This window comes from Seriola lalandi, unplaced genomic scaffold, assembly GCF_002814215.2.
Source record: "Seriola lalandi dorsalis isolate HSWRI2012SDOR001 ecotype SW California unplaced genomic scaffold, Sedor1 jcf7180002054182, whole genome shotgun sequence".
NCBI classification, from domain to species: Eukaryota; Metazoa; Chordata; class Actinopteri; order Carangiformes; family Carangidae; genus Seriola; species Seriola lalandi.
In genome coordinates this window covers 1,413,413-1,439,623 of record NW_019524735.1, presented here as the reverse complement: position 1 = coordinate 1,439,623, position 26,211 = coordinate 1,413,413, and the positions used below count along the sequence as shown (strand labels likewise).

Here is a 26,211-nt window from a genome sequence, read left to right as displayed (position 1 = left end):
GGGGGGGGGTGAAATAAGAGAACGAGATGGTGTGAGGGAGACTCACTGAAAGAGCAGTGGGAGGAGTGAAGTGAAAATGTTTAGTATGTCAGCGGGGCCATTCAGCTTATAGGTGCACCTCTGCTCCCAGGACACAGCAAATGATCGTCACACAAGACGAGGTGCACACAGAGGCACCTTACACCAAGGACTTTCTATCAAGGAGAAAACTCTTCTCTTCTTTGCTGCTGTTTTTTGTCCAACCCCTTAATCTCAACGTTTTTCATGGAAAGAGAAAAAGACCACCTTCTAACTGCTGTAAAAAAAAAAAAAAAAAAAAAAAGGGGAGCTGTATTCCTCCCCTGATCCTCCTGGTTTCTCCCAGTTGTCTGGAGGACAGCGGGGGTCATTGTAACAGTCGACTATGGTATGGACTGCAAAACTTTTGTTATGTTCAGGGGCGGGGGGACTGGCTGTTCAGCCTTACATGGCAACCAAAGGAAAGCCTTGAGTGTTGAACTGAATTTACACTCAAAGTCACCTTACGGTGCAGACTACCATACTTGGGAGAGAGAACGGTGAGGAAAAATGTTCTGCTCATAACTTCCTGACCTTGGCAAAAGGTGAGAAAATTTCATACCTAAGATTACCTCCTTGGTGTACATACTTCTTTATGTACCCATATGAACATATGATAGCTATGGAATGTAAAGAAGTATGTATTCTTGGTGAGGTGCGAGTCCTCGCTCTGGGAAAATGATGCTGGACAGCACTGTCTGAGGATATGTTTGTGCTTTGCAAATTGTTAATATGGCTGTGATCATGGTGTGAGAGAAAATAGCAAGCAAAGTAAAGAGAGAGAGGGAGGGAGAGAGAGAGAGAGGTAAAGGGAGCATGAATGTGAGTGGTGAAGCTCATACATTAGATATACTGTCTCTGGGCAGTCTCACTGCAGCAATAATCGCTGTAGGGAACTTACTGCTTTCTCAAATTGGCTGACTTGGCCAATAAAAATCTCTCATCCAAGATATGCCAGCAATTGAACAACAACAATTCAATCCAACAATTCATTGGACAATTATGTAAGTTAACATAAATGATAACAATCATGTTTTGGGCTCGCTCTGAGCAGCATGAGTTTAGGACAGTACTTTCGCCACCTACACCAACTATGGGCAAAGGGGTCGCCTTGTGACATTGCCATATGAACAGGGCCTCCTTTCATTATTGGGTGATTTTACTGCATTACAGCCCTTGAAATTCAGCCAGCGGCAACTTAGCACAAACTTCAGCAAGCAGAGAGCGGTATGCTGGAGCTGCTCCTGTTCATTAATACCATAATCTTTTCCAGTACTTCCACATGGCTCAAGGGGAAAGGAAAGCAAAGTGAAGTGGACCAAAACTCTGCCACTGTTGCTGGCTTTTTTTTTTTTTTTTTTCTTTAAACATGCAACTGAAAGAGCAGGAAATAGTTGCTGAGTAGGCAGAATGAAGAGGCACTGAGGCTGCTGCTGCTGCTGCTGCTGCTGCTGCTGCTTGCTGCTGCTGCTGGCCACAAGCTGGCTCTATCCTACTGCTGTATCATATGGCTTCCGTGTTAACAATCTTGTGTGTTTAACTATGACTGCCCTGCCTTTATGCCGCTGTCCTTATCCGCACCCCCACCCCACATCAACCCGGCTGCCCCGTGCTCCCCTCCCTCCCCCTCGATTCCTGCTCTCATTGTTCACGTTTGCTATGCTTGCCAAATGCTTTGCTGGGCTGCATGGCAGTCAGATTAGACCATCAAAAAGTGACAATGCAGGATCAGGGTGAACTCTGGCATGTCAGCTGATTCCAATTGTCGACTGCTTCAAACAAATAAAGGCAACAGAATATGGACAGAGGCACAGAGCGAAATGAAGCCAGGGGGGAGGTGGGGAGCAGTTTGCATGGCGAGCTATTCATATCTAGCACTTTCACCTATTCTGACCCTCTCTCTGGCCTGACCATGGATCATAGATAAGGCCTGTACCAGTTTTAGCACAGGTTTACCTCTCTTTAAACCCCTTTAATATAGAATCACCGCTCTGCTAAAGGTAATTTCCCGACTCCAGCTTCAAAAAGCACACGGAAGAGATAATAAACATTAAACAAATGAGACTGTTAATACAAGCAAATAAGCTGCCAGTGCATTTTGATACTTCTACACAAATTAGCTCATCAGTGCCTTAACAATACTGAATACAAATTTATAACAGTAATTTCACTGTACACTAAACCTTGTAAGGATGATCAATGATATTGTGAAACGAAAACACATACAGTGCCTACATATATCAAGTGCTCCTTCATCAAATTAGATTTATTTTCCTAAATTACAATGAATGCTGTTAGCGGCTGCGGGCTGGAATGTATCCGTCCCTACAAAATTTCTCCCGCAGTGGAGCAATTAAAAAGTCTACGCATGCCACTCTCGTAGGACAGCTCTATTCTACTGAAATACAAGACACTTCGTTCTGGACTGATAAATGTGCCGAGTGTAGGGCTGACTTACTCCTTTTGCCTTGAATACAAGAAATATCTGAGCTGAGGTGACATTAGTGACACCAATACTGATTCGTTTTTTTTTTAAACCCAGTTTGCTGACATTGGTGAAAAACCTTCAAGTTGTAAACAAAAAAATAGTGTGTAACTTATAAATCCTGAATTCTCTAAAGAAGTCGTATTTGATATATGAAGAATAAAACAAAAGTCCTGCTGAAATGTTCTAAAGGGAAATACACTGGGCTTGAATCAAATTCCCAACAATTTACACAAGGCTGAATTGATGAGTTATTGATCCCTTAACAGCTGCTAAATAGGATCAAATCAGTTTATAATAATCCAGCTTTAAAAATAGACAAATAAGAAAAGGTCACCTCAGTTCAGATCTGAGGTGGAAAAATCTTTTTTTCCCTTTTTTTTTTTTGCGAACATCAGAATGAAGCTCCATTTTTAGGCATCACTTCTTTCATTTTTTCCACCATTCAGACCCATCTGCATGATATTCTGTCTATCTATCTCTTTCCTGTCAAGACATAAGAGGCGTGTAGGAGTGAATGGCTTGCACTGCATGTTTCTCTCAGGCCCTCAATAGCAATGACCTGCTGTCTGAGTGACAAACACAGCAGATGCTGACATTATCAAATGCTCAGTGCCTGTCGTCCCCCTTTGCTTTTGCCCTGTTATGGCCCTTAGACGAGGTGAGCAGCCTGGCCACCTGACTCTGACTGACTGAGAGACTGTGCGTGTGTGTGTGTGTGTGTGTGTGTGTGTGTGTAAGTGAGCAAGCATGAATGTGCATGTGTATGTTACAAATAGACCTGCCTCTGGTGTGCCATATCAAGCTAGCCCTATGTTGACCTCCATCCTGTCTACAAGCAGTGCTGTATATCCCTCAGCTGTTGCTGGCTACTCTGAGAACCTCTTTCGTGCCTTGGCAGAAAAGAATTCAATAATTATAACAGCTGACTATGTTTCAAATCCCCCTTACAAAATAGTATCAAAAGAACATTTATTAAGATTAATTAGAAATGAAGGCTAAAAATAAATGTTACTTAACCGTCTCTTAATGCAAAGATCGACATCGCAGGACAGTTGCTTGAGAAGCTCACCGCTTTGTGGTAGCAATATAAAAATATTCCAGCAGTGAAATTAAAAAGAAAAAACTGTATAACAGCACTATGTATGGCTAAAATATAGGAAAGGTGGTTTGGATTTTTCTAATAGCTGAAATAGTTTAGTGATCTTATGATTGACTAAAACTACCATAAAAAAAAAATCATAATCACAATGTTTGTTACACGAGTGCTACTGTGATCATTTTTGTATTAGCACAGGATGGATTTTTAGCAGAAAATTTTACAATAGTGTATTGCTGTAGAGCGCGGAAAGAGACATAAAATAATCTGCCCTCAGTCTCTGTTCAAACACTACCCTCTGCACTACAAATCAGTCTCCGGGACTTAAATGACTGGTTTAAATTAATGTTGTGACTTGAAGCCCCAGAGTGCTACAGTAGGAGTATGAGTGAGAGGGCTTGTGTATGTGGTTGTGCCTCTGCATTTGTCTGTTGGCCGTCTCGGTGACCGGAGCAGCAGCGTGCTTGCAGCAGGGCCCATCTGTCAGAGCCTGTAATTGCTTCATGACTCCAGGACATTTGACTCAAGTGCACTGCCACAGATTATTATTATCCTTTTCTCAGGGAACAATTTTTCTCACTCTCCGGGAGGGGGGCAAGCATAAAACTTGAAAAGATAGCGAGGAGGATAAATAGGCTGCCTGGGAGGCAGCAAAGGAGAAAGTTAGGTAAGGTTGATCAACTGTACCTGTGTGTTATTGGTGTGGTGGTAAATGGGGTGTAGTGTGCTAAATGTACCTGCGTGTCTCACAGAGTGGGTGAAGGTGAACAGGCATAAGAAAAAAAGCAGCAGAGAGAAAAGAGATACAGCACTGTCTGTTTCAACTAGTGGGTGGACATGGTGTGATGGGCCACATCTCAGATTTTAATAAGACTTTCAAATGCAACATGGCCTTTCTCGCTTTTCTGTTGCTCTGGAGCTTTTTGGATAAAACTTTACTTCAGTACGGCCTTTCAGAAAACTCACTTCTCTTCAGCAGTTTTCCACGTTTGCCTCTGAAACAGTGATTCCAAAATGCTTTGCTAAAGCTGGTAAAATGGAACCAAATCACCTCTTGAATGGATTTGGTCCCCTTCAACCAGCTGTAGCTATGCTTTGATGACACCAGGAGCTGAGATGGAGATGCCTTCAACACAATCACTGCAACAACAGCACGCCACTACTTGATGAAGGCTGGCTTATGGCTTCCCTCTACCAACAACATCTGGAGTGGTTCGGAGATTGTCATGCTCAATGTTAAATATGTCTAATTTCTGACTAATAAAAAAACCAATCCCTGGTTCAAAACTTTGGTATGGTCCCCTTTCCTGACTGAGTGTTGCCTGTCTCTGCCTGTGGAGGGATTGATATTCTGACCACACTATCAATGGCTGTTTCAAAAATAGCAGGGGGTAGACTGCGTGCGCTATTTCAGAAACACAGCACTCACATGTCTGTGTGAGAATGTACGGCTGTCTTGCTACGACACCTCCTAAACTGACTGTCACTGGATGCTAACAGTCAATTACACTGTGGGTGGGAATAGGCAAAAATAAATAAATAAGGAGACAGCTAATGCAGCTCAGCAGGGGTAAAATGGCAATGTAAAGGATTTTAAAGAAGAAACACGACAATAAGAGTACAAGAAATAAATAAGGGGCAACATACAGTTCTTTAGAGTGCGCAATACACACAAACACACACTCAAACCCTTTTCGCCTCCTTCCCCTCAAGCCTCCTGCAGCGATGTTGGACAAGCCGGGGCAGATGAGAGCCAGATGCTCTGGAGGACAGGAGTTGAACGCACAAATCACAGGAGCAGACACTCGCAAACAGTTACAGCCTCACACATTCACTCGTCGTTACTGCGGAACAAGCAGGCAGATAAAAACCAAACTCCCTCTCCCCCACCCTCCCTCCCTCCCTCCTTCTCTACTCTCTCTTTTTCATTTGGCTTCCTAATTTGGCGCTTAATGCTATGTCATGATGACATGTTTTCAAACTCAGACAATATACAACATAACCACAAAAAACACACTCCTGAATTATGTGTTCCATAATTGGTCTAAATTTCTCTAATTACTCAAATAGATTTGAGGATGTGGGTGTAACATATAGAAATTGACTATCAAATTCATTGTGAACAGCTTGGTATTCTACATTTCTTTTGAATTTGAAGTGTTTTCCATTGGACCAACAACCATGAAATCTATTCACGTAATGTCTTACTCAATCACGGTAGTCTGACTTGATTAGCCTCGTCTGAAACGAACAAGAGAGAAGGTGAAAATTGAATGAATATATTGGCAAGCCCCTAGAAATGCAAACATCTGACCCATCTCACAGATTTATCCCCATGGACCCACAACACTGTTTTCTATCTAAGTGTGATCCCCATTAGGACACTGCCATTACGGTGCTGCCTATTAGTCCTGACATTATATTGGAAATACTTGTCTGCATACTGGAGGACAGTGTGAATGCTTGGAGAGCCCTCCGTCTGCCCAGGTGAGGCGATTAACATATGGGATTTGCCTGTATGTTGCCATATTAAAGGAAAGCTGAGCACTACATGAGAAAGGGAGGAGGGCAAATATTACAAGGAGGTGACACGTAAAAAGGATACAGACCGCCGCTGCAGGGCTTGTTTGGAGCTCGTTTATGAGTCATGGGCTATTAATCGTATTGTTTACAGTATTGTAGCAGCTACTGGCTTCTAGCAGCCCGAGGGTAAGACACAGAGACGAGCCAGGCTCTCCTTGCAGGCTGGGGCTGCAGTAAACACACACAGGGAGAACACACAGTGTGGATGGCCGAGAAAATCCTTTCCCGAAGATGTTACTGCTGGTTATACCAGCACTTTCAATTTACTGGCAATTGTAAAACATAACAACTAGGTCTAATTTACGAGGGAATGCCTTTACACGCGCTCTCTGTGGTGTGTGTGTGTGTGTGTGTGAGTAATGAACAAGGTGAAATATAGTAAAACTCCCCTGTTCCCGCTGCACCCCTGTTGGTAGAGTTGATTTTTCTCAGTGTTTGGGACTCCAAGTTGAAAGATTCATCTGTCACCCACAGGGCTCTTCCTATGCGTCTCCCTCAAACTCTCTACTTGAACCTGAAAGCTATTGACGTTGGTAACTTACATCACTTACAAAGAGAAAGCATAAAAGAACACAAAGTGGAAGCATTTGTTTTTTCCCTGTTGTTTTGTTATAGCGTCAATGAAAAATTATAGATTAGACTTGTTTAAGCCCCGAATGCCAGAACATTCTGTGCTGGTGCTCAATCTAAACACGAGGAGACAGAGCAGACCCAATTCTTAAAGTTACTATCAGGAAGCAATCGTAACATCAATCATTAACCAGAAAGACTTCATGTCACACTCTTCATCTGAGGGGCTTCTGATTAGCTTCCAACTTCAAGCACTTCTTCATGACAGTCATCAAGGGCTTTTTTTTGAGAAATATGATTCTTTAGTGGGAATTCCTCTAAGCACTCAATCGAAATAACTGCCTCTCCACTAAAAACACACCAGACAAGGTACTTTCACTTCAACCTAGGGAGAGATTTTCGAGGGCTTTAGGACTTGTGGACTGTCTCCCTGATATTGCAGGAGCTCGAGCGTGAAATAAAAGTAAATGGGCAGACTGGAGAAGGCGACATATATCTTTGTTTCTGTGAAGGCAAGGGGACAGAGCGTGGACCGAAGCAAGCAACGCGCACACAACACGACAGGGGCCCGCGATACACAAAACACTGTGCTACAGCACTTTTTGCCTCTAAATCAATGAGTTATACAGTGGACCAGCTTTCTCCTCCCCTACATTCTGAATCCTGGTTTAATACATTACACACCCACTGCATTTTAATATTTATAATTTAGAATATTTAGAATAACAATTTTGTTTAAACTGCCAGTTTGTGACCTTCCCTAAATAGATTTACTATTATTCATTAAAGTTTAAAAGCTGTGTAATAAAAGACAACACAGTAGCCCTGTAATATTTCTTTTTTCCTCTCGGACTACAAAGTCAGGCTGGGACTGCTGACCATATGGCCATTTGTGTGTGTGCATGCGTGTGTGCGTGTGCATGTGTGTGTGTGTGTGTGTTCTACAAGTGATTTTTATTTATTTATGTAATTTAATGGTATAATTTGAAAAAGAGTCAACGTGGATTTCAATCAGATAGACCTACATCTATATAATTACATTTAATTAGAGAATGTCAGGCATCATCAACTCTGGAACGACCTTCCAAAGAGGATCGGACAAAATACTTTGGCATCTTATTGCAAATTTAATTATTTTATACTCTGCGTCTTTCTGCACATTTATAGATGTTCATACTTTGTCTTTATTTGTTAATTGTACACTGTATTCCCATCTGGTTCATTCAGTGTCATTTTGTCTTTTAAAGAAGCTGTATTTCTTTTACATAATTTGTTTTTGAAAAGTCCTAAATAATTACTGTTATTAATACCATCGTCATGACCCACAATCTATATGTTACTTAAATCTATCTGCCTATGAATTTTCATCAATCCCCAGACAACTGATTTTTAACCTTGATGAGCAATATTTTTTGCTTCTATATGTTACTCTTTATGTCTATGTCAATCTGCAAATCACTTGATCAGTGTACCACACAGGGAACAGGCCCTGGCCTATTCTGCATTGTGCCAGAGGTGGAGGGCTGGGTCTGGCCAGGCTTGTGGCAGGTGGCAGGTGTTCCAGAGCCCTCTGACCTCAATTCCATTTGTCCTTATGCCAAAGGAATGAATGCCAGTGAAGGGGAATGACATTTAGCCGAGGATAACCACGCTCATGTACAAACATACACATACACACCCAAAACGCACGGCAAAGGAAGCAGCTGTTAACTTTTCTAGAAATCGCTCCAGTCTATAACGCTGACCATGTAACGTCAATGTCCATCACCTTAAGAGATCCTGGATGATCAACCTGATACAGACAGGAGTCTCTCTGAGCCATCTTTAATGTGCTCATGGTTGAGAGACAAGAATAAAACAGCCAAAGTGCGGAGCAGCAAGCTGCGGCAGCCAGAAATAGCAGTGGCCAAGGACAAGGCGTGCTGCTGCTGCTGCTGCACGGGCCAGCAGCTGCACGCCAGCCTCTGCTCACAACACAAGGAGATGGACAAGCATAACAGTAAAAACAAACAACAAATGAACTTCAAAGGCTATTAAGTTTCACTAATAAAAAAAAGTCAACATAAGACAGATGCTTTCAGGGCCTCAAAGGTAGTCTAATGTCAGTTGAGACCATACCATCTGTTGGGGAGATGAAGCCTATGGGCCCTGCTTCAGACGTCAATCAATGTCAAACTAAATTAAGTGAAGATTATGGGTGGATAACATGTGTAGTTTTAACGACTTTTTTTCATTTAAGTGGAATCTGTGGAGGAAATATCCACATCAGGTGGTGAGTTCATTTTAGATATGCAACTCTTTTAAACTTGACAGGAGAATTTGAAGAGAAGGCACCACACAAGGCTGCAGTAGTGTATTACATAACATGGTTGGTAGATGCTGAATAGATGATTAATCCGTGAGTTTGATCTATAGGTTTTTACATATTCATTTTAGGACACATGACTGAAAAATCTTTACAACAAATACAACAGCTTGTGAAATAAACACACGTCGTGAACTTGCCATGCTTTTAATTGTCTTTCGCCTCAATAGGATCCTCCGCCAGTTATCTAAAATGTTTCATTTTTTGTTTGTCAATGACTGAACATAGTCTGCCTCCAAGTTTAGACCTGTAGGTGGTGAGCCTGCATCTTTCATTCCAACGGGGGATGATTAAGTAATGGATTAGTAGCAGCAGATTAGTGCGTCTGCCATGGCCTCTGTCCTTTAGCTGCTAAGAAGCAGAATATAAAGCCTGGTGGTTCTGGTTTTGACAAATATTTTCAAAAGTTTAATATGGCTCAATCATAATCACACTCTGACATTCCCTTTTTTTCTCATGTTAAAGCTCTTTCAGTTGTGCTGCGGTGAATATTCAACACCAAATAATATATTAGTTAAAACATTATTCAGTTTAAATAAGCAAACTAAGGCGAGTACTGAATATATTTGTGGAATTACTACCAAATGTGCAACCTAATACAGTTTATCTGGTGCCCATTCATTATTAGGGCTGAGGAAAGCTAGGTTAGTCCAGTTTGGTTTTGATTAAGGGTGGTGAGATTCTCAGTGCAGCTCAATCTTTTGATTTCCATACTTTTGTTACTTGTTACTGAGTTCTGTGCATCAATGCTGAATCATTCAACGATCAGACTGCATAAAAAAAACCAATTATTTTTCCCACCTTACTCATTATCTATGAATTTAGAGTGTGGATAAAAGAAATGTACACAGCTTTTTTGAGGCAAGAATTTAGGATTCAGCATGTCTGTATCTAATATAAAAGGCTTTTCTCAAAGCATTCAGCAGACATTTATTGAGATCCTGAGGACACATTCTTCACAGATTCCACTTAAACATACCCTGGTCCCTCGTAGACACCAAATAAATAAGTGTGACAGCTAGCGGCGACAAGCTGGAAGTCGAGTGTCTCATACCTGGGATTTCCTCGCAAGGCAGCATGATGCAAGGCATTGAACCCGTTATTGTTGGTGATGGTAACGTCAGCACCGGCCTCCAGCAGCACTGACAGCATGTCGTCTCGCTTCTTGCTTATGGCATCGTGCAGGGGTGTGTCACCCTCTGAATCCTACATGGGAAACTTTGTGTCACTTATTACTGTCTCACTAATCTGACCTCTCTACTAATGTATTATGACAAACAATAGCAGCAAAACTACAAAGTGTACAACAGTAATCAATGTGGACTGATCTTTGACAGCGCTGTTGTATATACTTGTTTCTGTTTTACTGTTTCTTCCTGAATTGCCATCATTTGTGTCACGAGATAGATAAATAAGACGTAGCGGCAGATACCTGGAGGCTGGGGTGGCATCCAAAGTCCAGCAGGGTTTTGACCACCTGCAGGTGGCCTTTGTTGACAGCTATATGTAATGGAGTCTGCCTTCGCTTGTTCCTGGCGTTCAAGTCGGCACCGCCCCTCTGCAGCACCTCAATGACAGAGCCCTCATCACCAAAGGCTGCGTGGTGCACCGCCCGGTCTCCATCTTTGTCCTGGGGACAGTAACACACCGTCATCATGGCTCAGTGTTGTGTCTGCTACTATATATTTACCTTTTGCTATATTGTGTGACATTCACTAAAATAAAGAGATGCATTTGTGATTGGGAAGAACGTGGATGAGAGAGATTTTTTAAAATCATACCAACCTCAGCCTCCAGGTCCACATTGTGTTTAAGCAGCAGCTTTAGGACATCCACGTGACCGTTCTGACTGGCTGCCTGCATAGCAGTGTGTCCAGCACACTGCCCGTTCACCTGCAAACACATCAAGAGTCAGAGTGAGACTATGAGTTCGCTACAATGTCGTGTTTCATGTTTAGCTCTGCATTTACTGAATTATCCGATCACCTGAGGGGGCTATGAGATCGGTGAGGGTGTGTTTAAGTGTTTGTATGTGTGGCTGTGCATGCGCTGCTCTGTGTGCATGTTTCATCACCAACTGCAGCACTGCAAAAACTCGGAGCATAAATATTAATGTGGACTCCTTTGGGAGTCTCGAGACATCTCTTGTCCTGGCAGGCGGATCACTTGGCCAGGCTTAGTGTGCTCAGCTTTAAGCAAATAATTCCACTGAAAGGCAGTAGGGCATCTGGCCAGCCTTCACCACTGACACACACACGCACACACCAGTCACACACACACGCACACACACACCAGACACACACACACCAGACACACACACACCACACACACACACACACACCAGACACACACAAACACGCTGTGAGTGAAGACAGTATTGCAGACTTGGTGTAACCAGCTCTCATAACCTCTACAAGGCACAGACTTCTGTCCTGTGGCCAACGGGTGTTTTCCCTGGCCTATAGCATGTGTCAGAACACAGTCTGCAACCATATGGGGTTTATGGATCTCCACTTGATTCTGAGAGTAAATTGGGTCTGTGCTGCAGTGCACACCAATGGTCCTTGGTGCCTCCTCTGGGCCCAGCTTTAATGCTTTTCAGATTGAGAGAGGTGCAGGAGTGGGAGGATCTCAGAGTCCTTTCCTATGAGACTCTCAGCCTCCTCAATATACTGAGAGCAGGGCAGAGCACAGCCGGGAGTATTCCAGCTCCAATTATCAATGTACTCAGATCATCTGTATATGTTTAAGGGCAAAATCATTTGGTGTTCATCAAGAACCCGTATCAAAATCCAGCAGGTGCTCTTATCAAAATACCAAAATGTTGGGGCACTTACGTCTACATCTGGTCTCTTAAGGATGTCCTCCACTTTGGCCAGGTCTCCATTGGCTGCTGCCTTGACCAGTTCCTCGTTGATGTCTCCGGACTCTTGTGTCTCAAACAGTTTCTTCAGCAACTGAGACAGACGCTCTGACCAAAGAAGGGGAGACAGTGTTTTGAGTGTGGGAGTCAGAAAAGAGGGAACAGTGGAGATAAAGAATTAAGATGACACTCTCTCTCTCAGCGGTGCGTTTTCACACATACCTCCAGAGGCGTTGCTGACAGCAGAGCCAGAGGGGGCGATCTTGGTGACAGCAGCAGGATTGTACGTCCAAGAAGTTCCACAAACCTCGACCTTCAGGTCACTGTCAGAGTAGATTTGCTGCACGCGACCCACCTTGCCTAAGGTCTGTTGATAAATGTTGCACAAACTCATTAGTATATGGGGGGTTGTTGTCTTTGAGCTATGTTTTGTGTAACACAGTCTGTATGTGGCAGGGGAAAAACGGCGCAGTATTGCGAAAAACAGCAAAAAAAAAAAAAAAAAAGCAGAGGTGGGAGGAAAGAATAAAGTGGAGAAAATACCCACAAAGCAGTTGTTGGACACAGAGAAGAAACAAAGCTCGTTGCGAAAATGAAAACTGACAGAAAAAACAAAATATTGTAGATTAAAGCCGCTTATTCAAAGGACATTCACTTGCACGAGAAGGAAGATGGATATGAAAGAAAGAGACCGCTCTGCTTGCTAGTCTATTCCTCATCTATACAAGCAATACAGAGAGCGCAGAGCAAAATGCTTTCCAATTTTGAATCATATCATCTCGATCCAGGCTATATGAGAAAGAGGCACTTTGAGTCTGTCGAGCCGGGTCTGGGGCTGTCCTGGAAGATGCCATCAATAATGGAGACTGCTGCAGTAGAATCAGCAGCGGGCGGCAAACAGCCGTGGTTAGTGATCAAAGCTACAACCCATCTCAGGGTTTTAAGGCTCATTAGTTGCTGAGGGGGGCCAGTTTGGCAGGGACAAGTGGCATATTGGAGTAGACTGGAGTTACATAACCTAAGGCGTGCTGGGCAGCAATGAATAAACTTCATAATAAGGAAAGAATAATGTCTTGTTGAGACTGAAAAAAGATAAATTAAAAAAAAAAAAAAAGAAACATTGGCAGCAAAACAGCCATGGACTGATTTGAGGGGTGAAATTGTGTCTCTGCATGTTAATAATAATAATACGGCAACGTTTCTTTAAAAGAAGATGAGGGACTGGCTCTGCCAAGTGTGAAGGGAACAGCAGAAAATTACACAGACAGTTAGATGAACTGAGCCTAATTCATAGAGGGTTCTTGCATACAAATTTTGTGCCTGCGATGAAGTGCAAGTGAAAATTCTGATTTTAAAAAATATGCCAATAACAGCTCTGATTTTCCAGGTAACAAACATTACACAGACTTCACTCATTGGGTTTAAATTAAACTATCTATCGGTGTGTAGTTTAGATTTGATGATGTTTTGTTACATACACACCTTTAGAGCCACAGTCCAGTGGATGTTTTGATCTGACAGAGGCACATTCTTTGAAAATCAGTAAAACCATCATGTTATTGAAAAAAGGCTATTTTTTAACATTTATAGACGTTTATGTAAGAATTAAATTTAAACTGACATCTACATAAATAAGACCCAGTGTGGTTACATTTGCACAAATCGGTGTGAACATATTTCAAACTCTTACAGGCAGCATCGCCTCAGCCCACTCTCCATGGCCTCTCTGTAGCAGCTTGATGCGGTCGATGTCGTAGCAGATCTGGACCAGGTCTCCCACTAGGAACTGGGAACTGCCTCCCTCTGCCCCGGCTGCAACTTCGCCGCTGCGCACTACATTGGCCTTTGTCAGCACTGCTGGATTAAATGTCCACCTGAGAATAGAAAAATGAACGGGTTACAGCAACACAGACTAATTTGTTCACAATTCATCAAACACAATATCTGACCAAGTATAGATTTTGGGCAGTGATATGGAATATTTGAGGATTTGCAAGTTGCGATAAAGGGGGATTTAAAAATAAATAAATAAAGTAAAATGCTGTTTCGAAAATCCACCTTTAACAAATGTCAGACAAAGTGGTGAGATAAAATTTTTATGAACAGTGATAGTAGACTGAAAAATTTGCAGACTAAAAATATTTTACTACAAATGGACCACTAATTTTTAGAGAGTCTCTCCTGCCAAGTGTTACAAACTATAATTACATCTTATGGTGAAGATGTACTGTGAAGTGTTTTGTGGCTTTTGACTGAGCTGAGGTGAAAAGGGATGTATAAAACTTGACAGATGGGAATGTATGCTGAAGAGATGAAGCAGGCTCATTGGTCTTATTCACTGGAAGCCAGTAAATCTGAGCCAAATCTTTCGAGGGACTCACCTGTTCCCACTGGGGTACTGAACCACAATGTCGTGATCCTCGTCGATGCCACATACTGTGCCGGTGGTGGTGAGGGTCTCAAACATGCCGTCAGTCCACCCACCATGGCCATGTTGGAGTGACTGGACAATCTCCAGGTCTAAGTCAATGTTGACCAGATCTCCAATCTGTAGACCACCGGGATTTCTGTTGCCATTCTGCTCACCTGGGAGATAAAGGTCAAGTCTATTAATAAAGCTGCATTAGTACAAGTGTAATGAAAACTGTGCTCCTTTTGCACATCAAGATTTAGAGTCTGCAGGTGATTTTAAACTCGAGTACAGAGAGACAAATAGGAAAATATGTTTTAGATAAATACAGCCTAATAAATCTGATAAGTGCATATGTGTTTGCAATTTGCTAACAAAACACAGATGAAGCATTAGTACTTGGACTACACATAAAAAGTGCGTCTACCTATGAATAATGACTCTATTCAACCTAATGAGAGGCTTCCACTGCAGTGCTGAATCCAGAGAGACAAATAATTCCTGGAATTCTTGGAATACTGTAACTGCATGACCTGAGCCTGCGACTGGTTTTGGCAGCCTGGTGACTGGGCAGTGCTGCCATCTAGTGGCCTGACACGATTAACTGCAAGTGAAACTCCCCTAATGCCCTTGAATTCACTGCACCAGAACGGTAGGTGAGAGAATTGGTGCAATAATGACGGTGGACACAGATCACTGGCTTACTTACCTAAAACGGGACAGTGGTCTCTGTAAAACGAGCCTCCTTTGGCATCCTGGACACATTTCAGGTCCGACTGAGGGAGGAAAGAGGGAATGGGGTTAGATAATTACCCAGGGTGATTCCATTAGATGAGGGGCGCGATCATGAATAATGAAACTGAGAATTTACACACTTCAAGCTGCAGCGACGGTGGAGTTGTCTTGAATACCAACAATATCAGTGCCCTAAGGGTAAGGCAGGACAGTGAATCACTACACTGCTACAGAGAGGAAGCGCCATTTGTGATGACTCAGATGTGCAGAGTTAGAGGGCAGAGTGGAACGTGAGGCAGAGCAAACGTCCCTCTGAACTGATGGAAAACTTAAGTCCTGTCTACAACATGTCTCGACAAATTAAATAACTCTGGTCTATCCTACTGCACCCAGCCAGCAGGACATGTTTGATCTTATGATGGTTCGAGCAGAAAGCAGTCATTACAAAAAGGGAAAGGCGTTGACTTCTCGTTCTGCATTTGGAACATTCAATAAGCTGGACTGCCTTTGTATTTGTTTGGAAGATTTGCCCAGTGTCCTAACAGGAAACAAAGCCAAAATAAAACAGTCAAGATGGGGGGTCTAATCCATGATTTATTTAATCCAGAGGCAGATGCCGTCTACCTTCCTTTCAACCTATTAGAATAACAAAGGACAAATCTGTTATGCAACCAAGACACCCGATTGGCCTCTTTCATAAAAAGGCAAGGGCAGTCTCCACCAATGAGGAAGATGCTTTTCATTTGAGACGCGTGTGTCGCTGCACTCGCAACAACCCCAAGACAATGTCCCCCTCCACTAAAGTTGACCTCCATGTTCACTCTCTCCCCCTAAAAAAGCAGAAAGAACAGATTGCCTTTATCATGCAGATACCTTCCCCTTCCAGCTGCCTGTACAATGGTGCCTTACTCATGCTGGCAGCGTGGCTCTCACAAAGGCCTGGCAGCCATAGAAAGAGCCTCAACCCTGCGGTCAAACACAAAAGCCACCTGACAACTGATCTTTTGTGAGGCTCTGTGTGTGTGCGTGTGTGTATGTGTGTGTGTATGTATGTGTGTGTGTGTGTATGTGTGTGAGTGACTGGGCTTTAGGGTCAGACTGGAAGTTTGCTCACCATTCCCTCAAAGCCAACTCTGTACAGGTTCTTGGCCCCATTGTCCCACAGTACGTAGGCAGCGCTGTGAGGGCTGGCTGCACTCCAGTCCTGGATCTCTGTCACCTGTGGAGCAGGAGGGATGAGATGAGAAACACACACACGCACACACACACACACAAAAAAAAAAAAAAAAAAAAAAAGGACACAGCATAGTGTTTTGAGGTTCACATCATATTTACATTTACATGAAACTAAAAGGTTTTAGCATACTGAATGTGAAAATATAATACTGAACAGCAGGAGTTTTTCCATCTTCAAACCTCATAATGATAGAAAATATGATACTTTATTGATCCCTGTTGGAAATTAACTTTTATCTCTCACTGGCTGCCTTCAAATGGAAGGTCAGAGTCAAGGGTGAACTACAGAACAGCAACCCTGGAGTCACGTAAGTTCTAAGACGAGGAGATGTCTCACACAAACACAAACACAAAACTTGAACTTGGGCTCATCTAGGTGAAGTGTCCAGTGACAGTAAAGGGTGCCAGTTTGCACTTTGAGGCTTAGAGTATTAGCTTTTTGTGGCACTTTTTTTTTTTTTTTTAACATGGTGCATGTGACAGAGGAGAGCAAAAGTCACTGGCAAGAACATGTTGAGTAAACCTATACACTGTAGTATCAGATGCACCATCACAGTTTTATTATTTCTGCTGAGAAATATTAGGTGTGGTACTTATCAAGAACAAATTTGATTAGGTTTTGATTCCTGGGGTTTAATTCTCCCTGCGTTGCATTTTTACAGTCAATACTAAACCTTTTATTGTTTTACTTTTTTTTCTCACCAATTGGGAATACTTGTGCAATCCGCAAGAATGTTTTAATTAAACTTTTGCAACCATCACCGTGTTTATTTGCAAGGGGAAAACAAATAAATAAAACAAAGACAAGCCTAGTTCAGCCAGACCACAGAGACAGAGCCTGTGGGAGATATTACTTATCAGAACAAGGAACCTTTGACACATAATGTTCCATCCCAAAAATGTACAACAGTTTTGTTCTGCTAAAGGTTTCAGGGGACTAACTCTTCTTCCCCCAATGAAAGGGAATTAGCTGCTTTTCCCCCATGTGCGTAATAAACAAAGCTCTGAGTATCCAAATTGGCCAGCAAAATCATCTTTGATGAATTCAGGAAGTTGCTAAAATCAAGAGCCATGTACTTTTCCACCACTGAAGGGCTGGAGACAAACAGTGGTTTGCAGTTATGCGGTATCCTTAAGTGAGTCTGGGAAGCATCTTCTCTTCATGATCGTGTCAATTAGGTCTCCAACATATATTTAGGACATACATTTTTACAGACTTTGCAAACACTCGAGAAACTGCTCTAGACACATTTAGAAAAGATAATTTAGAAAACACTCCTATCATCATGGAAACAGCAAAGATGATTAATTACTGTCACCGCCCTTCCTCCAAAGATACAAAAATTATTATTATATAAAAAGGTAAAGGGCTAGTAGCTGCTTTCTGTATTTATTTAGTTTTTTCATGGTGGTTTGGGCCATTAATCTTATTTAAACCACGGTTCTCACCTCGGCTCTATTGTACCCCTTAACAGTGCACAAACAAATCTGCCCCCAAGATTTTACACAGGTTTTTCTGGAGTTGGTACTTGTACTACATTATGACTAATGCCATACTTGACTTTTATAGTAAGTAGCAGCTCACAGCTTTTCTAAAAACTTTTGAAGGGCACTGTAAGCTGAGGAAAATGGTTATAGGGGTAAATAAGCAATGAGCTATGAATGGGGGACTGCTAAATCTATTGAAATTTGGAAGATAAGTTTGGGATTTTTTTACATTAGACAATTCTCTCATGATCACAAGCAGTGCAACACTTTCATAACATTGAGAAAGTGTCAAGAGAAGAGCTGTGGTGGAGTAAATGAATTCTTTAATTAAAAGCTGTGCCCTAAGTAAATACAGAAATCAAATTGTTAAATTATTTTCAGGTCCCTTCCAGAGGTAATTGATTAATGGGCCTTAGGAGCTAATATTCATGCTAAACTAAGGCAACATCTAAGCTGGAGGACATGTAATAGCAGTTTTCTGGAAAGCATATTGCTTACAGCATCATAAAACCGTAATGAGATATGCCATTAAATAACACAGCAAAATGAAGTCTTAAATTGCCTGGAGGGGCTCTTAAATTGAATACTCTGGGGTCTGGACCATAGTCAAAATAGAAGCACTTTACAGCACAGTTACAGTATAAATGTAAATAGGGTATGCTAAACAAATGCAACCTCATCAGACATTGTATTACTTTCTAATGAGGTATTCAAGCCTGGAATAACCTGCAGCAAGGAAATCTGTTAATAGCCTCAGTAAAGATGAATAGGGATCAGTGGAAAGCAACTAAGGAATAAAGGTTTTTCAGTTCATTTCAGTACAAATTTAGTAATTACATTTTGATAATTCCCTAAACTCTGTGCACAATATTAGGAATCCTCCTGCAGAGTATTTGGATTATTTGCCATAGCTGTATAAATTTAGCAAAACTGTGTTTGCTAGAGAGAATCACAATCAAGAAATATATTTTCAATTAGTCATTTAGGACAATGTGCTAATTTTGGTTAATGAATGCAATACAATGGATTACAGATAAATATAATTTACTTAACTTAAAAATGTCTGCAAAATGATAGATATGAGATAGTGCTGTACAGTGCAGCAGACCTAGCTGGGCTTTACAGGAGTGAATTGTTTGTGCACTCTTTCGCCTTTATATGTCCATACTACCAAAATGTTGTGTCAGGCAGTGCCCTTCCTGTTTTGGTCGAGGCTCCTGCACACTTCAAATCAAATCATATCCTGGGATGCAAGATTGTTTTTTCCTCCCTAGCACTGTTTAAGGCAAGGGATCCTTGTTTTTTCACTTATACACAACCCTCCCGGGTGGTCATGCTCCCGTCAGTGGCACACACGTGGTTCTGATTGCCTCTGGCACGCTCACCAAGCCTGCCTTACCTCCAAGGATTTATTATCCACTTAACTGTGCTGCTCTGAAATAAAGTTGGGACAAGTTTGGCCATATTTTTTCAGCAGTATCTTTCAGCAGCGATGTTCATTCAGCAAAATTTTGAAATGTATCTGCACGCTTAAAGCTCACTTGGGAATTGGGATTTATTGGAGACAAATGTTCTTTCTTTTTATTACCACTGAACCTTTGCATCAAGCGCCGTTTACTTTTACTTAACACACCTGGATGGGACTGGGACACAGACAAGCTCTTGGGTAATGTGAAAAGTTATTTGGAAAAAAATAATGGCAAAGCAGAGTAGCAAAGATAATAAGCTAGAAACCACTGATGACTATCCATTGATGACACACACACACACACACACAGACAGACACATATATATGTGTGTGTGTGCATGTGTGTGTGTGTGTGTGTGTGTGTATGTGTGTAGATGAATGGGACAGTGTTCGCTGTTGAGCATTTCATCATATCAATATTGTACATATTTACAGGTCACAACTGCAGGTTTTTGCTTGAGGGGCTGGTACCCTACCTTTCCTCTCCTCCCGTTGCCTCCATCCTGGTCCTCCCACTGCCAGTCCACTCCTCTCACCACCCGGCCACCAGTGAAGATCCCTCTGGCTGTGATTTTCTTTGACTTGCGACGTGACTCCAAAAGTACTCTGCACAGATAAAAGGTTCAAATGCAAAGACAATTACTTTCATTTGGACTAAACTTTAATCACTCATATCACAGTGTCAGACAAAGGACTCAACAGCAGGTGTTTACAGGGGCTCTGTTTACATGGATCAATTGATTTGTTTTTTTTTTTTAATTACAAGCAAATGTGGATTGCAGAAGGGATGCTTGTGCCTGCTCCACAATAATTTTTAACTGAAACTGATTAAAAATGATGCCCTCCCTCCTGCTACCTCGTGTCCTTAACTGCCCTTCCCTGTGTGCCTACTGTTCTGAAGTCATGGTGTAAATTACTTTTAGAAAATGGGACATGGCTACAGATGAAAAATCTTACTGTGAGTGCTGGGTTTTACCAGCATCTAATCTGCTGTATCAACAACGTAGCCCCCGACAGTCATTATAACTGTCTCAGGATTGGGCAACTGATGACAGGAAAACAAATCAAACTAAAAATATTTGGTGTGTGTGTGTGTGAGCAACACATCATTACTGGCCTGTCTTTTCAGTTCTGTGAAATCACCATTTATGAGACACCATTTCAGAGTGGCCGGAGCACAGAGGATAGTTTTCTAAAAGGTCAAAATGAAGTTTTGGCTTTCTACTGCCTTTAGGAATGCCACTGTAATACAGTTAAAATCACTGAGTGTGTCATCGAGTTGCAGGTGTCAGGTCGTAACATTACGAATAACAATCATTTTTGGAACAGCACAGCTTTCACACCTTACTGACAATTCCTTCCCTTTTCATCCATACCTGACAATCATTGCACTGCAAATAAAAGCCACTGGATAAGTAGACAATTGCACATATCTGACATTTTTAATTCACTACAAAACTGTGAGCTGCAGTCTAAACTCCAGCATAGCTGCAAGCCTAACCAATGACAAAGGTAATAGCAAATAAACCATCCAGCTGAGTTCTATATCAAACAATGTGAGCTTTGATGGTAGACGCGGCAGCTGGACAGTGTACGTCTAACCAGCGCAAACAGCTTGTGGCTTCCAACCACTCCCTCTTCAGCAGTTAGTGAAAGAATCTAATGTGGTGTAACAAAACACCCCACCACGCTGTCGGAGCAGTGCGGGCTGGGGAGACCTCCAGCACCCATTGTGCATTATGTAATGTCCGTCTCGGGGGAAATGAAGTCGTACTCGGTTGAAAAGGCTGCCAGCTGTTGGGCCATGTGTTCATTTAGTAAAATATGGTGTTTGGGTGAAATAGTCCTGAAATGGATGAAGTCTCATCACTTCATGCAAGTTGCGGAATTTAGCGCGCATGCATACACACTATCCCAAATATTGCATTTAAAGTATTGATCGTAACCAATCAGTAAATTATTTGATTGCTTCTTTTTCCTACAACACATTAGCCAATAGCAACCTTAATCTCTCTGTAGAGCATCTCGGAATGCACAGACTAAAGCGTCCTTCATTTGACTTGATCTTGTCTGTACATGCAGTAATTGGTAACAATGTCTCCACTTTCCACACCCCATGCCTGAAACATCGTTTCCATTAGTGATTCTTTCAGGAGTGCTCAGGAAGGAGGGGGTCATTGTTTGAAATTTTTTTTGACATTAGTTTGAAAGTTTTAAAATTGCTGGAAGCCAAAGTGAGCTGCCTCATGCAAATAAATCCATCTGTAAACACCTGCTAATTTATGTGATTTTTTTTACCTGAGGGACGGGATACATCAAATGCACATACTCTCATATGTTAAACACACACAGTTCCAGTGGTATTTTGCACAGATCTCTTGGTGTGCTTACCATTGATCATACCCCAGTTTGAAGTTTGCCCAAACTTTAAAAGCTGTAACCTGAAAACTCGAAAAATGTCTAATTCTAGTTTGATCTAAACTTTTATAATTTCCCCTTTTAGTAATGCCAGATAATTATGCTGACAATGTCAACACTTCCACAGGAGGCTTTACAGTAAACCTCCCATTGCCTTCACAGTTCAGCACCTACGCACTAAAATGCATTTATTGCTGGTCACATGTAGAAAGGGCTGATTTCCTGTAAGTGCTAATTTTACACATCAACATGAACTTCCAGCTGCAAATAAAGAGCAAACGAGAAAACAATGGGACTTCCACTATGACACTGCCATTTGAATGACAGCATGACTTCAGAAAAATAGTAATTAATAAAGCAGTATCAAGCAGAAGGAATTTCTGCAACTGAATGAAGCAACAACAGTGGGCTGTACATGTATAGTGTTATTCTTTTATATTATTTTTATATATTTATTAACTTCCAAGACAGATATTACACAATTATAAGTCTTTTCAATTAACAGTAAGGTGTCTTACATAATGCAAAATGTTCTCTGCAGAGTCAAAGCACTAAGTTCTGACTGTGAAAGTCAGCAGGAAAACAGACTTTTAAAACAAGCTGCAGGGTTGTTCCATAACCATGCCACCTTGTGAAGACATAAATAGAAAAACAAAAACAAAAAAAACTTGGAAATCTGCTTGAATAAATTCTATAAATAGGATGAACTGCATTAATAAAATTTTTAAAAAGGTCTGACTGGATCCTAAAACGAGGCTGAGTTGTTGCCTGGCAACTGAGGGCTGGGAGCACAGAGATAGATTCTGTCTGCCTGAGAGGCAGGGTGCACAAAATACTTCTCAAATGTCACACACACACACACACACACACACACACACATATATATATATACACATATACACACACACATAAAGCAGCATAAAGCTAAACTATGGGAGTAAAAGAGTAGGCCAACCAATCACAGTGAAGTACAGTGATTACCTGGCTACCTTGTGTCTATGTCATCATTGGTGGGTTTAAGGTAAAGCACAATGGCATAATGGCAAATGTTGCTGGGTTAACTAACCTCTCACTGCCCGGGGTGGTGATCCTGTAGAACCGGTGTCTCAGGTGATGTTTGTCTCCATGGTAACAGGTTGTGCAGAGGTCGTAATTGGTGCACTCAGCACATTTCCAGCGAATACCAATGATGGGCTGTTGACGGCAGGTGTCACACATGGTTCCGTCATGCTTGATGCCTTGGGGGCAGCAGTATTAGTCAAAGTTAATATATCAGTGTGATAATACATGTACATTGTAACTCAGTGATGCTACTTGAATAACTGTTCAACATTTTGCGATCAACAATATGTATACAATCTGTGCAGAAAAATTACTCCACTTACTAAGCAGTCACAACTCTGCATATGGCACACTGAAATGTGTTCATATTCTCATTACCTATTAGGAGGGCTATATTAATTGTCATGAAATCCTACACCTGTTAATGTAAGCACTTTAGACTAACTTTGGCTTTATGGCCTATCACTCTCTTTCCAAGATAGGGTTGATACATCAGAATCATGAAAAGAACTACAAAAGATTCCTTCCTAATTTCATGCCTGCATCGTCAAGTGGGCATGTAAAGTGTAACTGTACTGGTTTGTAATGATGTGACTAATACAGAGAAGGATAAAGCTAAAGGATGGTGAAGCAGTCCTTAATCATATATGTTACACAAATACTGTACAACCTACTACTGTTCTGAGCAAGGAAAATGTTTTTCCTCTTACTGGGCAATTTGGAGAAGCAAGTTATGTTGACATATTCTAACGTGCATATCTTGTATGTCTCACACAGCTTTTTTCCATATCTTGCACACAATGCTGTCTGCTACACGCATCTGCTCAGACAGGATGCATTAAAATAGACATCTTGATTTTATGCAAATTGGGGAGAGCCATGCATATGTCGTCTGCATTCATTACACAGAATAAACTAGCCATAACTAATTTGCTGCCTCCAAGAATTTTCCACACTAAAAGTTTCTTTAGGAAAACAACTATTTTATAAGGCTGAGATTTTGCGTCACAGGCTCAATCTAATCTTTTAATTACAGCAACAATTTATTCTCGCTGTCTGGTTGTCTAAGCATTCTCACTGTATCCCCTCGAAACCACCCAAATTACAGCCAACAAAACAACATCTTCTCTGTTGTGCGTAACCCTGTTGCATGGGAAGAAGCGTGTCATCAATTAATCTGAAAGTGCTGACAAACTAGCTGATGTGAAGTTACCTGTTGGTGCGCTGTCCAGTATCCTCACGTCGTATGCTCCGGAACAACGGTAGTTGGCAGCCGTTCCATTATCCCAGACCACCACCACCTCCTCTGGACTCTCAAAACTCCTAACCGTTCCAACGTGTCCCTCTCCACCATCCTGCTTCCCCCACTTCCAGTCTGGTCCGCGTACCACTCTTGCTCCCACTCCTTCCATCATCGCTCGGTTATTCCTGCCGGTGGTCATTTACGAAATATCTCACAATGCCACAACGATTCTTACAAGTTAGCAAGCTAGCAGTCTTTGCTAGCAAGCTATCGGTGCGCTGGTGGACAGTTTCCTAACGCAAGTGGGAGCAAGTCCTAACAGGAAAAGGACTGGAACAATCCACAAAGCTAGCCTGCTAGCTAAGTTAGCTACCTAAGGAGGCTGCTGGACAACTAACTACTCCCACAAGCTAACGTTAACGTAAGCCAGTGCCTCCTCAGTGTTGCCTGAGAATAAGAAATCGATCACCTTAAAAGCGTATTAAGTAGGCACATTGCCAGCTTAGCCAGATCTCGCTACTCAGCAAGCTCCCTGTTCCTCTCCTCCACTCCACACACAAGAATACCACCTCTTCAACTTAGCAAGCTAGCGAGCTGAGTTGCTAGCTATCGCAATGCTAGCAAGATAAACCTCTCTTGGCTAGCAAGTCGTTCTCGTGTTAAAAGAGTCGTTCTGAGGGTGTTTATCCTTAATGGTGTTGTGTATGGCGCCGACCTTCCATCCAAGATGTTCCCTGGAGTCAACTCAGTATGACCGCGTCGCCATTATTGTCAATCATCGTTCAGATCTCAGACGAGCAACAACTAGCTACGGAGGTAAACGATAATGCCCGAAGACGCGAGGCTTGGAAAACAAGCACAAGTTCGGCCCACGACGCGCGTGCGCATCTGGAACAAATTTATTTCCATAGAAAATGTGTATTTCGTGGGAATATTAACAAACCAACACTGGTGAAATGAATATATGACATATCCATAGGCCTACTGTAGCCTATACATAAGTATATATACTCACGTAAATGAATACATCCACATAGGCCTATACATTGTAGACATACTGTATTAGATAGATAGATAGATTTACAACAATTAGCAACTTGCTTTGTTGAAGTCTGTAATGTTTTGCGGTGGCAAATCCAAACTCCATACAAATAGGCTATAAAGGTAGGATACAGAATGACGACCATTGGTACATTAACAAATACTAGGGATGTTACAATGATTTGAAGCACTTATTACTTAATGGGAAGTGACTCCAAAGACCTGGCTGAAGGAAAGAAAGCCTCTTGTAATTTCATTTGTAGTCAGGATCAACAAATTATGTATAAATTATATTAATATTTACCTCAAATGCAAATCTTAATTGACTCACCAGAGACTGCATGTGCTTTAATCTGATAACACCAACACAAGTCTAAGGTAGACTGCTTTCGAAATAAGACTACATAAACCTCTGGTGGACCAGGAGTAGAATAGCCCACTATAGGGCCCTGGGGAAAAAATGTCCTGCGAGCCCCCATTGAGCCCCTCTTCATTGCTTTTTGTGCATTCTGTGAGTATTAAGTATTTACCTAAAATGCACCATGTAAGCAAAATATAAACTGTAATTTAAAAAGGACTTAAAGATACATTTTAACTCAGGGCCACTCTCTACAAGATATGGCCCTAAGATTAGGTAATAATGTATATTAAGTGTTGCTTTAAGGCTGCAATTATTATTATATATAAGTTTGTGATGTGCATTAGTGGTGCACTGCATACCTAATACTATAAACAAAATGTTCAGTTAATTAAATTACCACAAACTAAATTCTACACTGTGAACTTGGATCCTTTGGGCCCCCTGTGGCTCTGTATGCAGGCTTTTCCTGGTGGTTAATGCAGTTTTACTGTGCACTACCACTGCAGTAAAACTATGATCATTTTTTAGAGGCTGAGGGTGTTCAGTGACGCTCATGTTTGCCTCTGCAAGTACTGTCTTTTGGCTGAGCTACTATATGCTGCTGGGTAGAGACTTCCAGGCTCACATCAGCTCTTTTGACTGCAGGGGGCGACTGTGTGACTGTGAGCGGCTCCATTGATAACTGGTCAAAGAGCGCCACCGTTCGCTGCTACATTTATATGCCCCC

At 41.8% G+C, this 26,211-nt stretch overlaps 1 protein-coding gene and 1 long non-coding RNA gene across 5 annotated transcripts in view; one reads left to right on the top strand and one right to left on the bottom strand.

Moving 5' to 3' along the window:
- The window catches only part of mib1 (MIB E3 ubiquitin protein ligase 1), a 53,896-nt gene extending 28,995 nt beyond the window's left edge, over positions 1-24,901 (bottom strand). For all 4 annotated transcript variants that reach the window (XM_023403768.2, XM_023403769.2, XM_023403770.2 and 1 more), the window contains exons 1-12: positions 24,053-24,901; positions 22,844-23,015; positions 19,836-19,965; positions 16,282-16,386; positions 15,142-15,208; positions 14,404-14,608; positions 13,713-13,896; positions 12,245-12,389; positions 11,997-12,130; positions 10,945-11,052; positions 10,592-10,789; positions 10,214-10,365 (exon numbers count right to left, since the gene is read on the bottom strand). In XM_023403768.2, coding sequence (XP_023259536.1) covers positions 10,214-10,365; positions 10,592-10,789; positions 10,945-11,052; positions 11,997-12,130; positions 12,245-12,389; positions 13,713-13,896; positions 14,404-14,608; positions 15,142-15,208; positions 16,282-16,386; positions 19,836-19,965; positions 22,844-23,015; positions 24,053-24,281 — 1,829 coding nt within the window. In that variant the 5' untranslated portion in view covers positions 24,282-24,901. The remainder of the gene's footprint in view (positions 1-10,213; positions 10,366-10,591; positions 10,790-10,944; positions 11,053-11,996; positions 12,131-12,244; positions 12,390-13,712; positions 13,897-14,403; positions 14,609-15,141; positions 15,209-16,281; positions 16,387-19,835; positions 19,966-22,843; positions 23,016-24,052) is intronic.
- LOC111653268 (uncharacterized) lies at positions 8-4,931 on the top strand. Its single transcript, XR_002760651.2, has 2 exons — positions 8-602; positions 4,621-4,931. It is a non-coding gene; the product is annotated as an uncharacterized LOC111653268 (long non-coding RNA).
- Positions 24,902-26,211: the final 1,310 nt, after the last annotated feature.